General features: G+C 49.3%; 1 protein-coding gene across 3 annotated transcripts in view; it reads left to right on the forward strand.

Annotated features, from left to right (window-relative positions):
• The window catches only part of PEPD (peptidase D), a 116,020-nt gene that overhangs the window by 23,455 nt on the left and 74,295 nt on the right, over positions 1-18,270 (forward strand). For all 3 annotated transcript variants that reach the window (XM_044911485.1, XM_021700755.2, XM_044911486.1), the window contains 2 exons: positions 824-885; positions 10,266-10,310. In XM_044911485.1, coding sequence (XP_044767420.1) covers positions 824-885; positions 10,266-10,310 — 107 coding nt within the window. The remainder of the gene's footprint in view (positions 1-823; positions 886-10,265; positions 10,311-18,270) is intronic.

Below are 18,270 nucleotides of genomic sequence, written 5' to 3' on the forward strand. Positions count from 1 at the left end.
CAACTGTTCTTCCCAAAGTGACCCTTTTCTCTCGTTCATCGATTTTTGTTCAGAAATAGTTCTTCTTGTTTTTTTTTTTTTTTAAAAGCACTTCACATGGTGTCTTTTTTCCGCTCTGCTGTTTTGATGGCCGAGCAGGAAGATTACGTGAGATGATTGTGGTCGGAGATGGCCCGGCGTGTTTTCTTTGGGGGGCATTATTCAACGTTGGCCTGCCGTTCTCAAGGAAGAAGGGCGCTTCGGAACGCCTTGCCTCTCTGGGGATGGCACACTTTTCTCTGAGTCCTTTTTGTCTCCTCTCTCGTCTGAATTCCACTCTCCTCCCAGTCAGGGGAAGGACAGGGATGTACCACAGCTCCGTGGTGTCACTGAGAAGCACCCATCATGCCAGAGTTGGGTCCTACCCACATCTCCGGGAGGGCTGGATGTGACAGTGCTTTTTTGGACCCTGTCAGTGGGGAGTGTGTGCACACTCCCCGTCTGTGCCTGCACAGCCTGAGCTGGTTTTAGCAAAGTGACCTGAGGGAGGAGGCTTTCATGCACCTGGGATGCTGTTTGTGCGGCCCTTTCCTTTCCTCCAGGTTCAGGCTGCGGCAGAGAACGGACAGCTTGCCTTTGAGCAGGGGTGGGAGGGCAGGCTTGGCTGGGAGTTACCTGAACGGCAGGAAGGGATATGTTTGCTGGGCAGGGGTGGGGGCTCCAGGTTCTTCCCCAGTCCTGAGGCTGGATGGAGGAGGCAGGCGCTCCCCTGCAGGTGGTGGGGACCCCATAGGGCGGCCCCATGTGCCTGCCCCCGCCCTTCATGCTCCCTCTGTCTCCACAGCGTGGCGTCAACACGGACAGTGGCAGTATCTGCAGGGAGGCCTCCTTCGAGGGCATCAGCAAGTGAGTCCTGGGGCCCCTGGAATGGTCTCCCTCCTCCCCCGCTCACCTCTTCACCTGTAGGCCTTGCCCTGTCTGCAAGCTAGACACAAAATACACGAACAGGAGGATGCTAGGAAGGAGTCGGATTGGGTATTTTGAGGAAATGTTTAGAAAAATTATTTGCCTAAGATCACTTCAACTTCTGCTTCTCTGTTGAGCTCCATAATGCAAGTGCAGACCTGCCCGGGCTTGGGGAGCACGCACAGGCGGGGGCCTACTCTCCGTCTAGAGACCTGCTGTCAGCTCTGTGGTCCTTGCTCTTCTCAGCCCCTCTCCTCAGTCCTGGCACTGACTTCTTCCAGCCTGAGTCCGCTGTTGCCCCAGTCTCAAGAGAGCGAACCCCTTACCTGCCCTCGCTCCCCCCGTTTAGCTCTAGGCCCATCCTCCAAACCCTGCTCCCCCTCCTGGGCCTTTCCAGGCAGGAAGGCAGATGTGGGGCCGAGGTAAGGCACCTTGCCCTCCTTGTCCCCCTCATACCGAGGCCCCTGGAGAGAGCTTCCTGCAAGCTGGGCTGTGTCCCTGGGCCGGCTGGGGACTGGCCCTGCGGCGGGGTGGGTAGGGGGTGGTTCGTCTGGGGCTCCAGGCTGTGGCAGAGGAACCCTTGAGGGGGGCACCTGCTCCCCCAGGCTGCTGAGTGTGGCTGGCTCCCCAGCCTTGCTCCTGGGCCTCCCATCCCCAGCTCCCCCACTACCGCACTTACTCTGCGCCACTGCGTCCTGTCGTCCTTTGGTGGACTGAGGCGGTGACAGAGGAAGTGCCTAATAATTATGTATGAGCCTGAGCCACAGGGAGTTTGTGCGTCTGTGTGATGTAGGGGTGATTAGGAAGGATTATGAGCTCATAAATATGTATCGCTCCCCCAATGATAAGAGCGATGGGATGGGGGCGAGTATCAGGTTTGCTTCTCATTGTTCAAACCCCTGCATCCTCTTGGGAATTTCCCTGGAGTAGCCATGTGCTCGCTCTTTGAAATGCTGGCCATGGAGCTGCCATGTCCCTCCAGGCCCTGGAGCCGAGTGGAAGGCATGGGCCCAGCCCGCTGTGGCCTGTCCTGGGCCCAGCCTCCCCTGGTCCCCCAGCCCTGCCGAGGTGCAGCTGCCGGGCTCACCTGCCTCAACCAGCACCAACATCTGTGTTCCCATGGGCTGGCCCCTCCAGCCTCCGCTAGGTCTCTGCCTCGTGGGGAGGGCCCTGAGTGAGAGGAGGGAGCCCTCGTGGCCACCTCACTTAACAGAGCTTGCCCTCTGAGCCTCAGCTCCCGCACGCATAATGGTGTTGCTGGGGCTTGCATGGGGGCGAAATGGGATCCTGCTCTGCCCCGGAGCCTGGCATGGAGCTGGTGCTCTGGAAACAGGTGTTCACTTGTTCACAAGCACATCCCCATCAAGCCCTGTTGCCCCCCTGAGCCTCGGTCTCCCCATCTCTGTGCAGTGGGCCAGGTGGACTTCGGGATCACTGATTATAAGATTCCCGATGCCAGTGCGTTGCGGGTTCTTTGCCTGCCCCCTCCAAGGTTTTTGGTGCCGAGAATGCCTCCCCAGCACCCCAGGAACAGGTCTGGTGGGTGGTGTGGCAGGTATGGGAGGGAGCTCCGGATGTGACCCCTGAGAGCAGAGCTCAGCTGGCCGCTCCCCAGGTTTTCCCAGAGACGAGGCGTGGGCAGATTCCAGGGCCATCACAGTCAGTGGGCCGTGGCAGCTGAGGCCTCTTCCCTAGGAGGAGTCCTGCTGTGAACAGGACCTCAGCCTCTGGCCCCTGTTGGTCTGTGGGACCCCTCAGCCCCTGCCAAGAGCCCAGAGGAGCCTGTGCTCTACCAAACCCCCTCCCTGCCCAGTCGGCATTTGGAAGCTTTTTTGGAGAGCCAGGGACTGCCTTAACTTTGCTGGTTCTCCCCAGGCCCTGGCCGGGCCCTCTCCGATCTGTAGTCCAGTCCAGATGGGGCTGACTTGGGGTACTCCCCAGCTGCTCGTTGCTGGACTGAGAGCCTGTCCCCCGCAGGCCGGAGGAGCTGGGGGATTGTTTTCATACTCATGTGTCTTGGCCGATGCACCGATGCACCGCTGGTGAGAGCCCTCCCACATGTGTCTCTGCTTCAGAGTTCCCTGGCCTGCCTGTGGTCCTCCCTCCCTTCCCTCTGGGGCATCCTTTGAGTAGCTCAGCCCTCAGGGGTTGCCCTGTTGGGTAGGAGCCTGCGGTGGGTGCCCCTACCCTGCATGCCACGGGTATGACTTTGGGCCCCGGTCTCTGCCTCCAGCTGCCCGCTGGAAAGTCCTGTCTGTATTCCTGGGCTCTGGGTGCCGCTCGGTCCCCTGCCTCCCACTCACCCTGGCTGCCAGCACCTTGACTTGGTCCCCTCGTTCCTTCTGCCACTGTCCTTGAGGGCTGCTGCAGCTCAGCTACATTCACCTGCCTGCCGTGTCTCCAGCTGCTGGCTGTGGATAATAATAGCCTGTTTCCTAAGCAAGATGAGTCTTGCTATTGTCCCACTTTCCATCGGTGTCTGTCACCGGTTGCTTCTTACTGCCCTAGTAAAGCATCTTATTCCTGGAAATTTGGTTTTTGACCCTTTTGGACTTCTCTGAAACACCCCACGTCTTGGATTTTTGATTGACCTGCTGTGGCAGAAGTTCGGGTTTGGCCTCTAGGTTTCTGCTGTGGGCCATCCCAGGCCACCTTTGTCCCTTGGCCTGGGGGGAGAAAGGGGCTTATCGTAGAACAGTGGCCTCACCTGTCCACCCAGTTAAGAGCCTCTTCACCTCAGCTCCGGCTAGCCCCGGCCAGAGAACAACTGGGTGGACAGGTGAGGGTAGGGGTGTGGTATGGAGGGCATGGGGCTTCTCCCTATGGGCTCCCTCCCGTGGCTGCCTGGAGCAATTGGTTCCTGTAGCCTGGGAGCAAAGGGCAGACATGATAAATCTTTGCTAGCATCTGAGGAGGTAGACTTCAGAGCAGATTTTCCTGAGAGAGGGAGAGAGAGGGGGAGGCTGACCCTGGAGGAGAAGATCTGCAGGGGCCAGGTGGCTCATGGGGGTGCCTGCCTACCAGGAGACAGTTCCCTCCAGAGCAGGCAGAGTGCCTGGGAGCCCTGGGCCAGGGCAATGAGTTGCGGAGGGCTCAGTTTCATGTCGTTGTCTGAGAGAGAAATATGGTCGATATTTTACATCAGCTGGTTGTTCAGGATAAGCATATTTCTTATCTTTTGGCATTTACTTAAATTGCCTTGCATATTTGAAGACAATTGGTTATAAATTAATTCCATTTAAATAAGCAGTTAAATATGAAATTGCTGAATTTGGGGGGTTGCTAATGTAGGGATATAAATATTCAAAGATGTGAATTTTAATTTTTTTTTTTAAGATTTTATTCATTTATTTATTTGATGGAGAGAGAGAGACAGTGAGAGAGGAAACACAAGCAGGGGGAGTGGGAAAGGGAGAAGCAGGCTTTCCCACCGAGCAGGGAGCCCGATGCTGGGCTCGATTCCAGGACCCTGGGATCATGATCTGAGCCAAAGGCAGATGCTTAACAACTGAGCCACTCAGGTGCCCCAAAGATGTGAATTTTTAAACCCAGGAAATAGAGGGACTTTGTTAAAACCTGATGATCACAACGAAATGCCGGTCTGTGGTGGGGGGACTTGGCTTTGTGGTTACCGTTAACTTGCATATCAGGTTACTCTTCGTTAACTTGAGCTTCTCATTATGGTCCATGGAATCTCCATGAGGAGACAGGAACCCACTCCAGCCCCTAGCAGGGGAGGGCAGTGGGGGGCCCTTGCAGGGCATGTTCTCCAGTGGGTCTCACCTCCTTCCTGGAGTTAGAAACTGCAGGGAGAAGGCCAGGAGCTGGGGCAGGGGAGTTTGGACCCATCCTGCTCACCCTTTGTCACCCATCCCTCAGGCTGAGCCCACCAGGGAATTACCCTATGCTTCCAGGACACTTGCTCCCCACCCTCTTAGGCACTGGTGGATTTGTTGTTGTTTTTACCCAACTGATACATGCTTATCATAGAAAATGCTAACTAGGATAGAGGCAATGGGGGTGAATGTCTTTTGGACTCTTCTGTGTGTGTCTTGAGTGTTTCTCTGTCTGAGTATTTTTATATCTGAGTGCCCTTTTGCGTGAATCTATGGGTTTTTGTATGCATGTATATTTAGGGGTCGATCTTTGTGTATTAGTCTGAGCATATGCCTGTCTGGGTTTGTCTCCGGGTGTGTGTGCGTGTGCGTGTGTGTGTGTGTGTGTGTTGCATATACATCTGTGTGTGTCTGCCTGAACCTCTTCCTAAGTGCGTGCCTGCTTGGGTGTGTGTTCATCATATCTGTTGTGTTTGCATCTGTGTTTGTGTGCTGGGTCACTTTGCTGCTCATGTGTCTGTAGGAGCATATGTGTATGTGTACGTACATTTTGTAAAGTGAAATTTTACTGCTGTGTTTTCCTGCTGAGTAGATAGGCCATTGCTTTTCCAAACGTCAAAGTGACATTTGGGGAAATGGGAGGCAGAGTCTGTGTTGTCGTCTTGATTTATGTCATCTGCTGCTCTGTTCTTGACTCTGAACCAGGTTGGCTGCCTGTGGTCTCTTTGATATTTCACAAGTAGGGCTTTGATTCTGCAACATTTCGGATGACTTTGAGTTGGTCTTATTTGTGTAGTTAGGAGTCCCAAAAGCTTTGGAGATTTGGAATCCTCCTAGCCTGTTAATGCCCCCTTCCCACTTCTCTCCTCTGTCCTTCTTCAGTGGGCTCAACCAGCAGTGGGGGTGCCAGCTGCATAACTGCGGCATTAGATAGGTGTTTTCAAACATCAGTAATGGGGCCATGGAGAGTCCCTGCTTGGTCATAAGCCAGCATGCCCTGCAGGGCTCAGAATCCAGAGGGTTGAAGGCTTGCCCCAGCTTCTCTGCTGAGGCCTGTATTTTGTGCTGGGCCATGCCATGCTTCCCCAGCTCTCTCACTGCCAGCTTGGGCTCTGGGTCACATATGATGTGCCCTGACCTGATCTTTTTGTGTCTCCTGGGGTCCCTTTTCCAATTATGTTTATCTTATCAAAGAACAACTTTTGGCTTTATAGATTTTTCTTTATTTTGTGTTTGCCTTTTATTTCATTGATTTCTGTGCTTTTTAATTTCCTTTTACTTTCTTTAGGTTTGTTCTTTTTCTAGCTTCTTGAGAGAGAAGAAAGGGACATGTTTGGGGATAAGAGCTTAGATCATGGTTTTCTTTTCTTTCTTTTAAAAAAGATTTTATTTATTCATTTGAGAGAGAGAGAGATGGAGCACAAGCAGGAGAGGCAGAAGGAGAGAGAGAAGCAGACTCTCTGCTGAGCTGGGAGCCCGACGTGGGGCTCGATTCCAGGACCCTGAGATCATGACCTGAGCTGAAGGCAGATGCTTAACTATCTGAGCCACCCCGTGGCCCCATAGATCATTGTTTTCAGTGTTCTTTTCCACTAAATACCTTTTCCTCTGGGCATTGTTTACCTGCATTTCACCAGTTCTGCTATTTCATGCTTTTATTTTCTAATTTTTTTATTTCCTTTTTGAACAGCAAGTCCTTAGAAGTCTGTTGCTTAATTTCCAAACAAATTGGAATTTTATAGTTTTCCTTCTGTTACTGATTTCTAGTTTAATTCTACTGTAATCATTGAGCATTTTCTATATCTCAGTGCTTTGAAAATTGTTGAAACTTCAGTATATGATGACTATGATAAATGTTTCTTGTGTGCAGTTTTGAACAGAAGTGGAGAGGAAGGGCCTTGTTCCTCATCTTAGGGGAAAGCTTTTCATCTTTGACCATTAACTATGATGTAGGCTGTGTGTTTTTTGTAGATACCTTTATCAGGTTGGGGAAGTTCCCTTCTCTTACTAGTTCATTGAGTGTTTTTATCATGAAAGGTTGTTGGATTTTGTAAGATCCTTTTTCTACATCTGTGTGGTTTTGTTCTAAATTCTGTTAATATGGTGTATTATATTCTTTTTGTCTGTTGAAGTAACCACATTCCTGAGATAAATATGATTTGGTCATGGTGTATGTCCTTTTGATATGTTGGTGGATTTTGTTTGTTAGTGTTTTGTTGAAGATTTTTTTGTGCCAGTGTTCAGGAGAGATTTCCAGCTATAGTTTCTTATGATGTCTTGGTTTTGGTATCAGGGTAATTCTGAGCTTGTAGAATGAGTTGAAAAGTGTTCCTTCCTCTTCTAGTTTTAGTAAGAGTTAATGAAGGATTGGTGTTAATTCGTTTTTAAACATTTGGTATTCATGATGAAGGCATTTGATCCAGGGCTTTTCTTTGTGAGGAGGTTTTGATTACTAATTCAGTCTCTACTTGTCATAGGTCTATTTGGATTTTTTTTTTCTTGTATCAGTTTTGGTAGTTTGTGTCTTTAGGGATTTTTCTTTTTCTTTTTTTTTTTTTTAAGATATTATTAGAGAGAGAGAGAAAGAGAGCACAAGCGGGGGGGCAGGGCAGAGGAAGAGGGAGAAGCAGGCTCCCCGCTGAGCAGGGAGCCAGACATGGAGCTCTATCCCAGGACCCTGGGATCATGACCTGAGCTGAAGGCAGAAGCTTAACTGACTGAGACACTCAGGCATCCTGGAATTTGTCTTTTTCATCTCAATTATCCAGTTATTGCCATATAGTTGTTCATTATATTCTCTTATAATCCTTTTAATTTTTGTTAAATCATTAATAATGTCCCCTTTTTAATCTCTGGTCAGTAACTTGAGCCTTCTCTTTGTTTCTTGGTCAGGCTAAAGCTGTTAGTTTTGTTGATGTTTTCAAGGAACCAATTTTTATCCCATTGATTTTTCTCTACTGTTTTGCTTTCTCTTTTTTGCTTATTTCTGCTCAAATTTTTATTATTCTCTTCCTTCTGCTTGCTTTGGGTTTAGTTTCGTCTTCTTTTTCCAGTTTCTTTTTAAAAGATTTTGATTTATATTTGTGAGAGAGAGAGAGAGTGCATGCATGTGTTGGGGGAGAGAGGCAGAGGGAGAGAGAGAGAAAGAGAATCCCAAGCAGGCTCCATGCTCAGTGCGGAGCCTGGCGTGGGGCTTGATCTCAAGACCCTAAGATCATGACCTGAGCCGAAATCAAGAGTCTCATGTTCAACCAACTGAGCCACCCAGGTGCTCCTTCTTTCTCTAGTTTCTTAAGGTAGAAGAGTAGGTCATTGGTTTGAGATAACTTTCTTCCTTTTTAACATCGGTATTTTTGGCTGTTAACTTCTTTGTAAGCACTGCTTTAGCAGCATTCTTTAGGTTTTGGTATGTTGTGCTTTTGTTTCCATTCGTCTCAGTATTTTCAGTTTCCCTTCTGATTTCTTCATTGACCTATTGGTTATTTAAGAGTATAAAATTTAATTTCTACAGATTAGTGAATTTTTCTTCTGTTACTGATTTCTAATTTCATTCCAACGTGCTTGGAGGACACACTCAATATGATTTCAGTCCTTATAAGTTTATTGGGAGTTGTTTTATGGCTTAACATATGATCTCTTCTGGAGAATGTTCCATGTGCACTTGAGAAAATGGGTATTCTACTGTAGGGTGGAGTAGTCTAGAGATGTCTGTTAGGTGTAGTTTGTTGATAGTGTTGCTCAAGTCTCCTATTTCCTTGTCAATCTTCCATTAGTTGTTCTATCCATTACTGCAAGCAGAGTATTGAAGTTTCCAGATATTGTTGAGTTATTTATTTCCCCTTCAATTCTGTCAGTTTTTGATTCATATATCTTGGGGCTGTGTTGTTAGGTGCGTATGTGTTTATAATTATTATGTCTTCTTCATGAATTTATCTTTTAATTTGTATAAAATGTCCTTTATCTTTAGTAAATTTTTTTGTCTTAACCCTTATTTTGTCTGATATTAACAGAGCTGTTCCAGCTCCCTTTTGGTTTCTCTTTGCATTATACATCTTTTCTCATCCTTTCATTCTCAATCTGTTTGTGTTTTTGACTCTAAAGTGTGTCTTTTTAAAACATTTACTTGTATCATGTTTCTTTTAATTCCTTCTGCCAGTCCCTGCCTTTTAATTGGAGAATCAAATCTATTTACATCTAAAGTAATTGCTGATAAGGAATGAATTCCTTCTGCCATTTTGTCACTAGTTTCTATATGTCATATGTCATTTTTGTTCCTCAGCTTCTCCATTACTACTTTCTTTTGTATTTAATTGATTTTTTTGTGATACATTGTTTTTATTTCTTTCTCATCTCCTTTTCTGTATGTTTAAATTATTTTCGTAGTTATTACCTGGGGGATTGCAAGTGACCTCTTAAACTTGTGACAGTCTAGTTTTCGTTAATGTCAACTTAATTTCAGTAGCATACAACAACTCTGTATAGCTCCATGTTGTCCCCTCCTTTGTGCTGTTGTTGCATACAGATTGCATCTTCACATGTTCCATTAGTCAACACAGATTTACAATTACTGCTTTATGCAGTTGTCTTTTAAGTCAGAGAGGTGAAAAAAGGAGTTAGGAAAAAAAGTACATTTACTCTGTCGCTTTACTTGCTTATGTAATTTATCAATGCCTTGTTTTTCTTCATGTGGATTCAAGTTACTCTAGTGTTGTTCACTACAGTCTGAAAGATTTCCTTTAGGATTTCTGGTAGGAAAGTCTTCTAGCAATAAATTCTCTATTTTTGTCTATCTGGGACTGTTTTAATTTTCCTTTCATTTTTGAATCATAGCTTTGCTGGATATAGAATCTTGGTTGATGCATTTTTTTTTTCTTTCATCCTACTGCCTTTTGGCCTTTATGGTTTCTGATGAGAAATCAGCCATTGATCTTACTGAGAATTCCTTGTATGTCATGCATTTTTTTTCCTCTTACTGCTTTCAGGATTTTCTCTTTGTCTTTTGACAGTTAGATTATATGTGTGAATGTGGGTCTCTTGGGATTTATCCTTTTTGGAGTTTATTGGGCTTTGTGGATGTGTAGATTCATGTTTTTCATTAAATTGGTGAAGTTTGGGGCCTTTTTTTTTTCTTTTCAAAAATTCTTCTCCTTTATCTTTCTCCTTTTCTTTTGGGACTCCTATTGTGTGTATGTTGGTATACTTGACAGAGGAGGCTGTGGCCTTTAGGTCTGCCTAGTGAGAGTGGAGGATGGTGTTTTGCAGCCGAGCAGCTTTTTCTCTGACGGCACCTAGAGCACTTGGCCTGGCTGCAAGTCTGCTGCAGGAAGTGAGCAGCAGGCCTTCTATGGGCCCAGGGGTCATGAAGTTAAAGCTTGGGGCCCTCTCTGGGTCAAGCCCTCTCTTGGTATGCCTTAAAAGAGATACTTCTTCTGGGGAGATGATAGATCATTGAACTAATAGGCTTGATTTGTTTTTCCTCTACAGGTTTAATGTCAATAACACTATTCTTCATCCGGAAATTGTGGAGTGGTGAGTATTGCTTATGGCTACTTTGGCTATTTGTTGTGCTCCGCTCAGGAAGCTGAGACACCCTGCCCCATCTCAGAGAGCCCCTCAGAAAAGATGGTCCCCAGAACAACTCTCTTCGCTGTTTTGTGTGTGTGTGTGTGTCAGTTGGTCTGACGTTCCAAAAGGGCTTGAGTCACTTGAAGGTCAGTTAAATTTTTCTTATCTTTTATTTAGGATACTTTTAGAAACTCCTGCCATGAATGAGCCACGCTCCTATAGCTCAGAGTAGATAATGAAAACAGTGAAAATAAACATCATACATAATCCTATTACCAGAAAGGTAAACATGTTTTCCTCGTGTTGCTTCTGTGTCCTGACAACTTGGCATCCTGTTGTACGTGTTCTTATGTTGCCTCTGTTCCTTCCTTGCTGATACCGGCAGCCCGTACGTACCTGCAGCATAACTGGGTTCTGTTAGGTCACAGCAGGGCAAACCTTCTCAGGTTGGGCATCATCACCTCTGCGGGCCCTGGAAGTGGCCCTCCCACTCAAGCAGGCATTTTGGCCTCAGACTGGAGACTCAGCTGTAGGGCAAGAGAGGTAGCAAGTTGCCAGTTAGGAGGCTGCTGCAGGATCCAGGTGGCAGTAGAAGGGTAGTGTGACAGAGTTGAGAGTAGAGTGGTGGTCAAGGGGAACACCCCTGGGAGGAGCTGGCTGTGACCTGGGTGAAGGCTGGAGTTGAAGGTGACTCCAGTTTTTTGTCCTGAACGGCTGGGTGGTGGGATGGCTGGGAAGAGCAGGTGCTGTGGCCAATCAGGGACTTGTTTGGGCCGTGTTGAGTCTGAAGCAGGTTCCAGTGGGAGCGAGGCTAGGCCAGAGGTGGAAATCCAAGCGCTGTCACAGGCATTGGTACTGACTGTGGGAGCGCTAGAGGGTAGGCCAGCCAGCCCAGCTTTCTTGGCAGCCACACTCGCTCTGAGGATGGGGCCTGTGTCCTTTCAGCACATAGCCGCCTTTTCTTGTTTTTATAAAGTAACAGATGCCTGGCCCATCTGTAGCTTCCAGTTGACAGAAGAATAAATCCTGGATACTCAGGAATGGGCCCGCACCCACTTACGCCCCACGTGTGACACTCCCTCATGGTGGCTTACGGTTCGGGTGCTTTGGAGACCGTGCTGGCTTGTACGCTCCAGCATCTCCTGAGGAACAAGTCATTAGTTGGTTACTTTGGAACAGGCATGCTTTAATTCTAGTGACATTTCCAAGGCTCTGAGGTAGATTCCGCATTCATAAGAATACTAACCAACTTTATCAAAGCTGGCAGAAAGGACTTATTTGATATTTGATGGCAGTAGAACTATTTTATTTTATTATTTTATTTTTAAAGATTTTATTTATTTATTTGAGAGAGAGAGAATGAGAGACAGAGAGCATGAGAGGGAGGAGGGCCAGAGGGAGAAGCAGACTCCCCACTGAGCAGGGAGCCCGATGCGGGACTCGATCCCGGGACTCCAGGATCATGACCTGAGCCGAAGGCAGTCGCTTAACCAACTGAGCCACCCAGGCGCCCGGCAGTAGAACTATTTTAGAAATGTCACATTGTCCTTACTGCCTCAAGGGTGTGTTTTTGTTTGTTTTTTTTTTTAAAGGTTTTATTTATTTATTTGATAGAGTGAGAGAGCACAAGCAGGGGGAACAGTAGAGGGAGAGGGAGAAGCAGGCTCCCCGCCAAGCAGGGAGCCCAATGCGGGGCTCGATCCCAGGACCCTGGGATCATGACCTGAGCCGAAGGCAGACGCTTAACCATCTGAGCCACCCAGGTGCCCCAAGGGTGTGTTTTAATAGCGTGGGTTCTGGCCTCTGTAGTGACTGCAGTCATTCTCGAGTGAGATCCATGGTGGTCACGGTCACTGCCCTCTTGGAGGAAGTGAAGGAAGGATTCTGGGTGGAATGGCAGGCTGGTCCCTCGTTTCTGGGAGAGTGGGTTTTCTATGACATTAAATTATGATTGACATAATTTACAATTTATGATTGACACATCTTTGGGTGCCTGTGTCCTGAATGCTTTCATTACCCCCTCCGTCTAGGCCCCATGGAGGGGGGCTGCCTGTGGTGACGGAAGAGCCCTCCACTCAGGCACATCCAAACTCTAACCCCAGCCTGTCCCTCGGCAAGTCGCTTAAGTGTTCTGAGCCTCAGTTTTGTCTGCCAGTGGCTATGCAGTAATACCTAACTTGAGAAGATTCGCCAAGTGTCTTAGACCATTTGGGCTGCCATAACAATTACCATGGTGGATGGCTCATAAACAACAGAAATGTGTTTCTCACAGTTCTAGAACCTGGGAAATCCAAGACTGAGGTGCTGGCAGACTCAGTGTGTGGTGAGAACCCACTTCCTGATCCCTAGGTGGCCGTGTTTCCACAGTGTCCTCATAGGACAGAAGAGGCGGGGAACTCTCTGGGGTTTCTTTTATAAGGGCACCAGTCCCATTCATGAGAGTTCTGCCTGCATGACCTGTTTGCCTCCCAAGTCCCCACTTCTGAATACCAACACAGTGGAGGTTAGGTTTCAGCGTATCAGTGTTGGAGGGAGACCCATATTCATTCAGCCTATAGCACTGAGCCTTGGTTTCCTCACGTGCAAAGCAGAAGTGCTCTCCCTTGATGTGCAGCCCGTGTCTGCCTGGCCCACGTCAAGTCTCAAGCACACTTAGCTCACTGCTGAGCGAAACCGCCATTTTCTTCATGGCTCCGATTTCTTTGAGAGGACTTATTGATTGAGCCTCCTGAGGATATGTAATTCCAAGTAGCTCTTTCCTTTCTGTCCCTCCTGTTCTGGGATTTTATCCTTTGTAGCACCAGGTCATGAGGTGTGGAAGGAATGGACATGGGGGGTCCTGTGGCCTTGAGTTCCTGCCTGCCGGCTCCCACAGAAGTCAAGTGCTAACTCAGCTTAATACAATGTCTATTGCCTTTTTTTAAAAAAATTGATTTATTTGAGAGAGAGAGAGAGAGAGAGAGAGTGTGTGTGTGTGTGTGTGTGTGTGTGTGTGTGAGTGAGTGGGGGGTAGGGGCAGAGGGAGAGGGAGAGAGAATTCCAGGCAGACTACCCACTGAGTGCAGAGCCCAATGGGGGGCTCAATCTCATGACCCTGAGATCATGACCTGAGCCGAAATCAAGAGTCGGACGCTTAACCGACTGAGCCACCCAGGCACCCTGTCTGTCGCCTTTTGAGACTTCTTGTATACACGGCGCTGTGCTAAGCACTTGACATTTGTTCCCTTATTCAAAGAGGTATTTTGTTTATGCTCTAAGCTAGGTGCTCTGATTATCCCCATTCTACAGATGAGGAAGCTGAGGCACAGGGAGGGGATTTGCCTGAGAAAAAGCCAGGAGCTAGCCCAGGCAGGTGGTCCCAGGATCTTGTGCTGCCCCTTGTGTATCTGAGGGGCACCCTGGAGGGGATGGGGGTGGGGGTTTGCCTGACTTTCAGCTGTGCTCTCGGTCCTCTCTTGGCCACGGGACACGCAGGGGTGCTCAGAGGGCCTGGCATGGCTCTGGGTGAGGCCAGGGTGTAGTGAGGGTGGTGGCCAGGGGCTGTGCAGCTGAGCTTCCTCTCGCTCCACACCCCCTGCTACTCACGTACCCCAGCTCCCCGTTAGCCGCTGGGCTGGGGGTCTGGGCTTCCTCCCAGGGCCTGTCTGATAGAGGCAAGGAGCAGCCTCTCCCAGCACAGAGGACGCTTCCTTCCTCGTTTTTGTGGATGTTGTTCATTTCCTCTCTGTGACTGCTTTTATTGTTTCTCATTCGCTCAAGCAGTGCCTTTGTGATTTCCTGTAAATTTCTCTATAATCATACTCTTCCCCAGAAACATGAGATCATAACTGATAATTTCTCGTGCTGGGTATTGCAGTTCAAACATGGAGGTCAAAAGTTGAAACTTAAGAGCAGGCGTCTCACTTCCATAATTTAGGCTGTGGTTCCACTCTTCTGTTCTGCAGATGATTAAATTGATCTGAAGTTAGGTTAGGAAATAGAGGGAGATACTTTTGTACCGTCTTAATAGCTCCGTGCCTGGGATTCCGGTTAAGTACCTCTGGAAGCGTCACAGCAGAACAAGCATGTCAGCAGTTGCCGTGTGCCTTCTTGGGTTTTAAGTGAGACTGTGTTAAATTGAGTCACACACCGATTTTAGAACTGTTAATTACACAGAGTGAAGGTGTCCTGTGTGTGTTAACAGGCAGGGGAGTAATATATCTGTTTCTCCTTCCCTGCCTTTTCTGTGCTCGGGAGATGGCGAGGTGTGGATGGTTCAGGGGCAGAAGCACAGCAGGATCCTGCGTCCTGGGTAACGTGTCCTGAATTAGAAGATACGTAGATGATGACCTAGATTCTTGGACTGTGTGAAAAGTATTTCAGTTGGGTTGCTGTCTTTGTCTCCTGAAGAAGAGGCATTTAACCCTACGTTAGCAAGAAAGCCGAGTGGACAGTGGGGACCCTAGGGCAGAGTGAGGCCTTGAATGACCATGTGCCAGAAAGCAGGAGGTGGGGTGTGGGCGCCATCAGGCAGAGAGGAAGGCACGGCTGGGCCCCGGGCTGGCACACTGAGATGGACCCTCCCATGCCTCCCCTGTGTGCAGCCGTGTCTGCCTGGCCCATGTCAAGTCTCAAGCACACTTAGCTCACTGCTGAGCGAGACCGCCATTTTCTTCGTGGCTCCAATTTCTTTGAGAGGACTTATTGATTGAGCCTCCTGAGGATATGTAATTCCAAGTAGCTCTTTCCTTTCTGTCCCTCCTGTTGTTTTGGGATTTTATCCTTTGTAGCACCAGGTCATGGGGTGTGGAAGGAATGGATGTGGGGTCCTGTGGCCTTGAGTTCCTGCCCGCCGGCTCCCACAGAACCATCCCCTCTGTACATTCATCTCCAGGAGAGATGGAATTCCTGTCCCTTCAAATGGGTTTTGTTCACCACGGTGGCACTTTGATACTTAGAGATTGATTTTGGATATACTTCATCCTGTCTTGCTACCATTTTTTTTAATTTTTATTTATTTATTTATTTTTAAAAGATTTTATTTATTTATTTGACAGAGAGAGAGCACAAGTAGGGAGAGTGGCAGGCAGAGGGAGAGGGAGAAGGGGCTCGATCCCAGGACCCCAGGATCATGACCTGAGCTGAAGGCGCTTAACCGACTGAGCCACCCAGGCGCCCCTGTCTTGCTACTGTTTTAATCAGTGGAGAATTCAAACCTCAGCTAATTAATGTCTTAATCCTGGGTTTAATGCCCAGAAGCAGTTTTGTGACCTATGCGTATTGAAGGGGAAAAAAACCAGATTGCACAAATAAATCTCAGCTGAGTCCAGTTTTTGTCATTTCTAGCCTGTTGCAGGGGACTCTGGGCCTGGCATGGTGGAGGAGCTTTCTCCCCGCTTCTGCTCCCCTGCCTGGGGCGCTGCCTTGCCATGTGAGTGGCCACCTGGGTGCATTGATGCTCACAGGCAGGGCCACAGGCCTGGGGACTCTGCATGATGGCCTCTATCGCCTGCACATGTCAGCCATGTCCTCTTGCTACCCGAAGAGTCTGAGTTGGTCTCAGCCCAGACTTGTTAACTGCATCTATGTTGTTCTGTCCCAAACCTGCGTCCTCTGGTGCCTCATGGAGGAGGAGGCCTTGGTCCTGTGCTGGGGATAGAAGACTTGCAGATCACATTTCTTACCCCACCCCACACATACTGGGGCCAAACAAGGCTGGGGCTGAGTATGACACTAGGCAGCTCTCACTCTGGAGGGTTGGAATCCTTTTTTCCTTATCTTTTCATGTCCAGGAGTCATAGAAATAGCCTCATCAGACTCAGGGCGGTCAATCCTTCCTGAAGATAGGGAGAAACTGCTGAATGCTGGAAAGTCTTGTTATTTTGTACAGTCATCTTAAAAACTGTTTCTGGTGCTTGTGTCCTGGAGAGACCTGGGCCAGGCTGGATGCCTGGCACCTGGGTAAGACTTAGACCCAGAGCGCCCTATGGATAGTCAGGTGAGCCGGCACACAGCAGACGCCTGTTCTGAGGGCCTTTAAAGCTCGGATTCAGTTGCGCCAGGCCAGTTTTGTTGGAGAACCGCCTTTATGGCATAATTTGTCCTGGTTCAGTGTGATTTTTTTTTAAACATGACTTAAAAATAAGTCCTGAGTAAACCAGGTAAAGTCCTGGTTTGTCATCTTCCACAAATTCAAATTGGGAAGGAAAGCAGGCCTCAGCATCAATGGTCGGAAGTGCTGGCGTCTCTGATGGGAAGACAGTGTGGTTTGGGCACCAAGTGTCCTTGGAGGAGAAGCTGGTGGCCTGCTTTTCCCGGCCCCTCTGTAGACGGGGGCGCTCCCACTGCAGGGAGGGGCTGTGGGGAGAGCCTGTGCAGTGGGCTCCTGGGGTTCAACTCTTAGGGCTGCCTCCTCTTAGCTGCGTGGCTCAGGGTAAGGCGGTGGCTGTGGCAGTTTGGGCTGCTGGAGCCTGGGCAGGCTGTGCCCCTGTCCTGCGCAGGGCAGGCCTGGCTGAGCCACATCCCACGATGTCTGCCAAACTCCCCCAGGTGGGGTGGAGGAAGCCTCTTTTTCTTCTTTGAAAAGAGCCATGAGCTCTCCTTTTTGGAACTAAAGCATTTTCCAGCTTTGGTGCAATGCCCAGGTACTATTTCTAACCCTGGTTCCTACGTGTCTGTTTTAGGCCAAGCCCTTGGGGTGCCGCTACCCTGCCCCTCAGGACCACGGCCTTTTTGGGAAGAGACTTAAACGTAAAAAGAGTCACGTGTGTGGTAGCTCTCCAAGGATTCCTATAGACTGCCCTGGAAACGTAGGGAAAGGGGTATGGGGGAGCCCCTCCTCCACTTCGGGAAAGGTGTGGTTCAGGTGGGAGCTGGAGGTGAAAGGGCCTGAGCAGAAGAGTCGCTGTGGGGCTGAGGGGAGGTAGGTGGTGGAGACAGGCATGGGAAGGCTCGTGAGTAGTTTTAAGTCCATCCCGAGGACATTTAGAGGCCCCCAAAGCTTTTAAGCAAGGAAAAGCGTGGTCGCATTTGTTTCCTAAAGGTTCCCGGCCGCTGTCAGTGAGCACAGAGGCCTGGAGGCAAGAAGAGGCCGGGGAGTTGTCCAGGCTGGGGGCGGTGGGGTCTGGATGGAGAGAAACAGAGGGTCTGAGAGAGGTTGTAGCGGCGAGAATTGAAGCCCTTGGTCGTCACCTGGATGTGGGAGCAATGGACTGATGACACGAAGGTGTCTGGGATGACGTGCAGGTGTCTGTTTGAAGTAGCAGGGGTGTGGTGGAGCTGTGGGGTGAGGTGGGGGAGTTTGTGTCAGGCTGAGCTGTAGGAGCCTGGGGGCTTACAGGGGCAGGTGCAGCGAAGAGCCCTGTGCCAGAGACGGGGGTTTGGGAGCAGGGAAGGGAGATGGAGGAGGGGTAGCAGCCCAGTGGTGGCAGAGGATGCAGGGCTCCCTGTGCTTCCTCTCGGCGGTCGTGGAACGCTTCTGGATTTGGCAGCCTGGAGTCCTTCTCCCACACGTTGGTGAGATGGGGGCTGGCAGGGTGGGGGGTGGTGGTAGGCCAAAAGGAGAAGAGGAGAGGGGAGAGGGGAGGAGATGGACGAGAGGGTTGAGATGAAACATAAAAGCAGCTCTCTCTCCACTCCCAAAGCAGAGGTGGTTATGATTTCCCTTCCGGAAAGTGGCAGGGTAGTGGGGGATAGAGCTTGCCCGGAGGAGGAGGAGGAAGGGGAAGTGGGTGGTCATGGAGCTCCCAGTAATAGGGGCCACGTGGGCTCTGAGCCCAGCTGTGTATGTTGGGGTGCTGAGCCTGCTCCACTCCTTCCCTTGTGAGGGGGTGGGGAGGAGAACCCAAGTGTGGAGGGGAAGGCTTGGGCGTTCAGAGAGGAGAGATAGAGTTCATTCATCTGCTGACAAGGGGAGGAGACCCAGGGAAGGGAGGGGAGAGATCTG

This window comes from Neomonachus schauinslandi, chromosome 16 (genome assembly GCF_002201575.2).
Source record: "Neomonachus schauinslandi chromosome 16, ASM220157v2, whole genome shotgun sequence".
Taxonomy (NCBI): domain Eukaryota; kingdom Metazoa; phylum Chordata; class Mammalia; order Carnivora; family Phocidae; genus Neomonachus; species Neomonachus schauinslandi.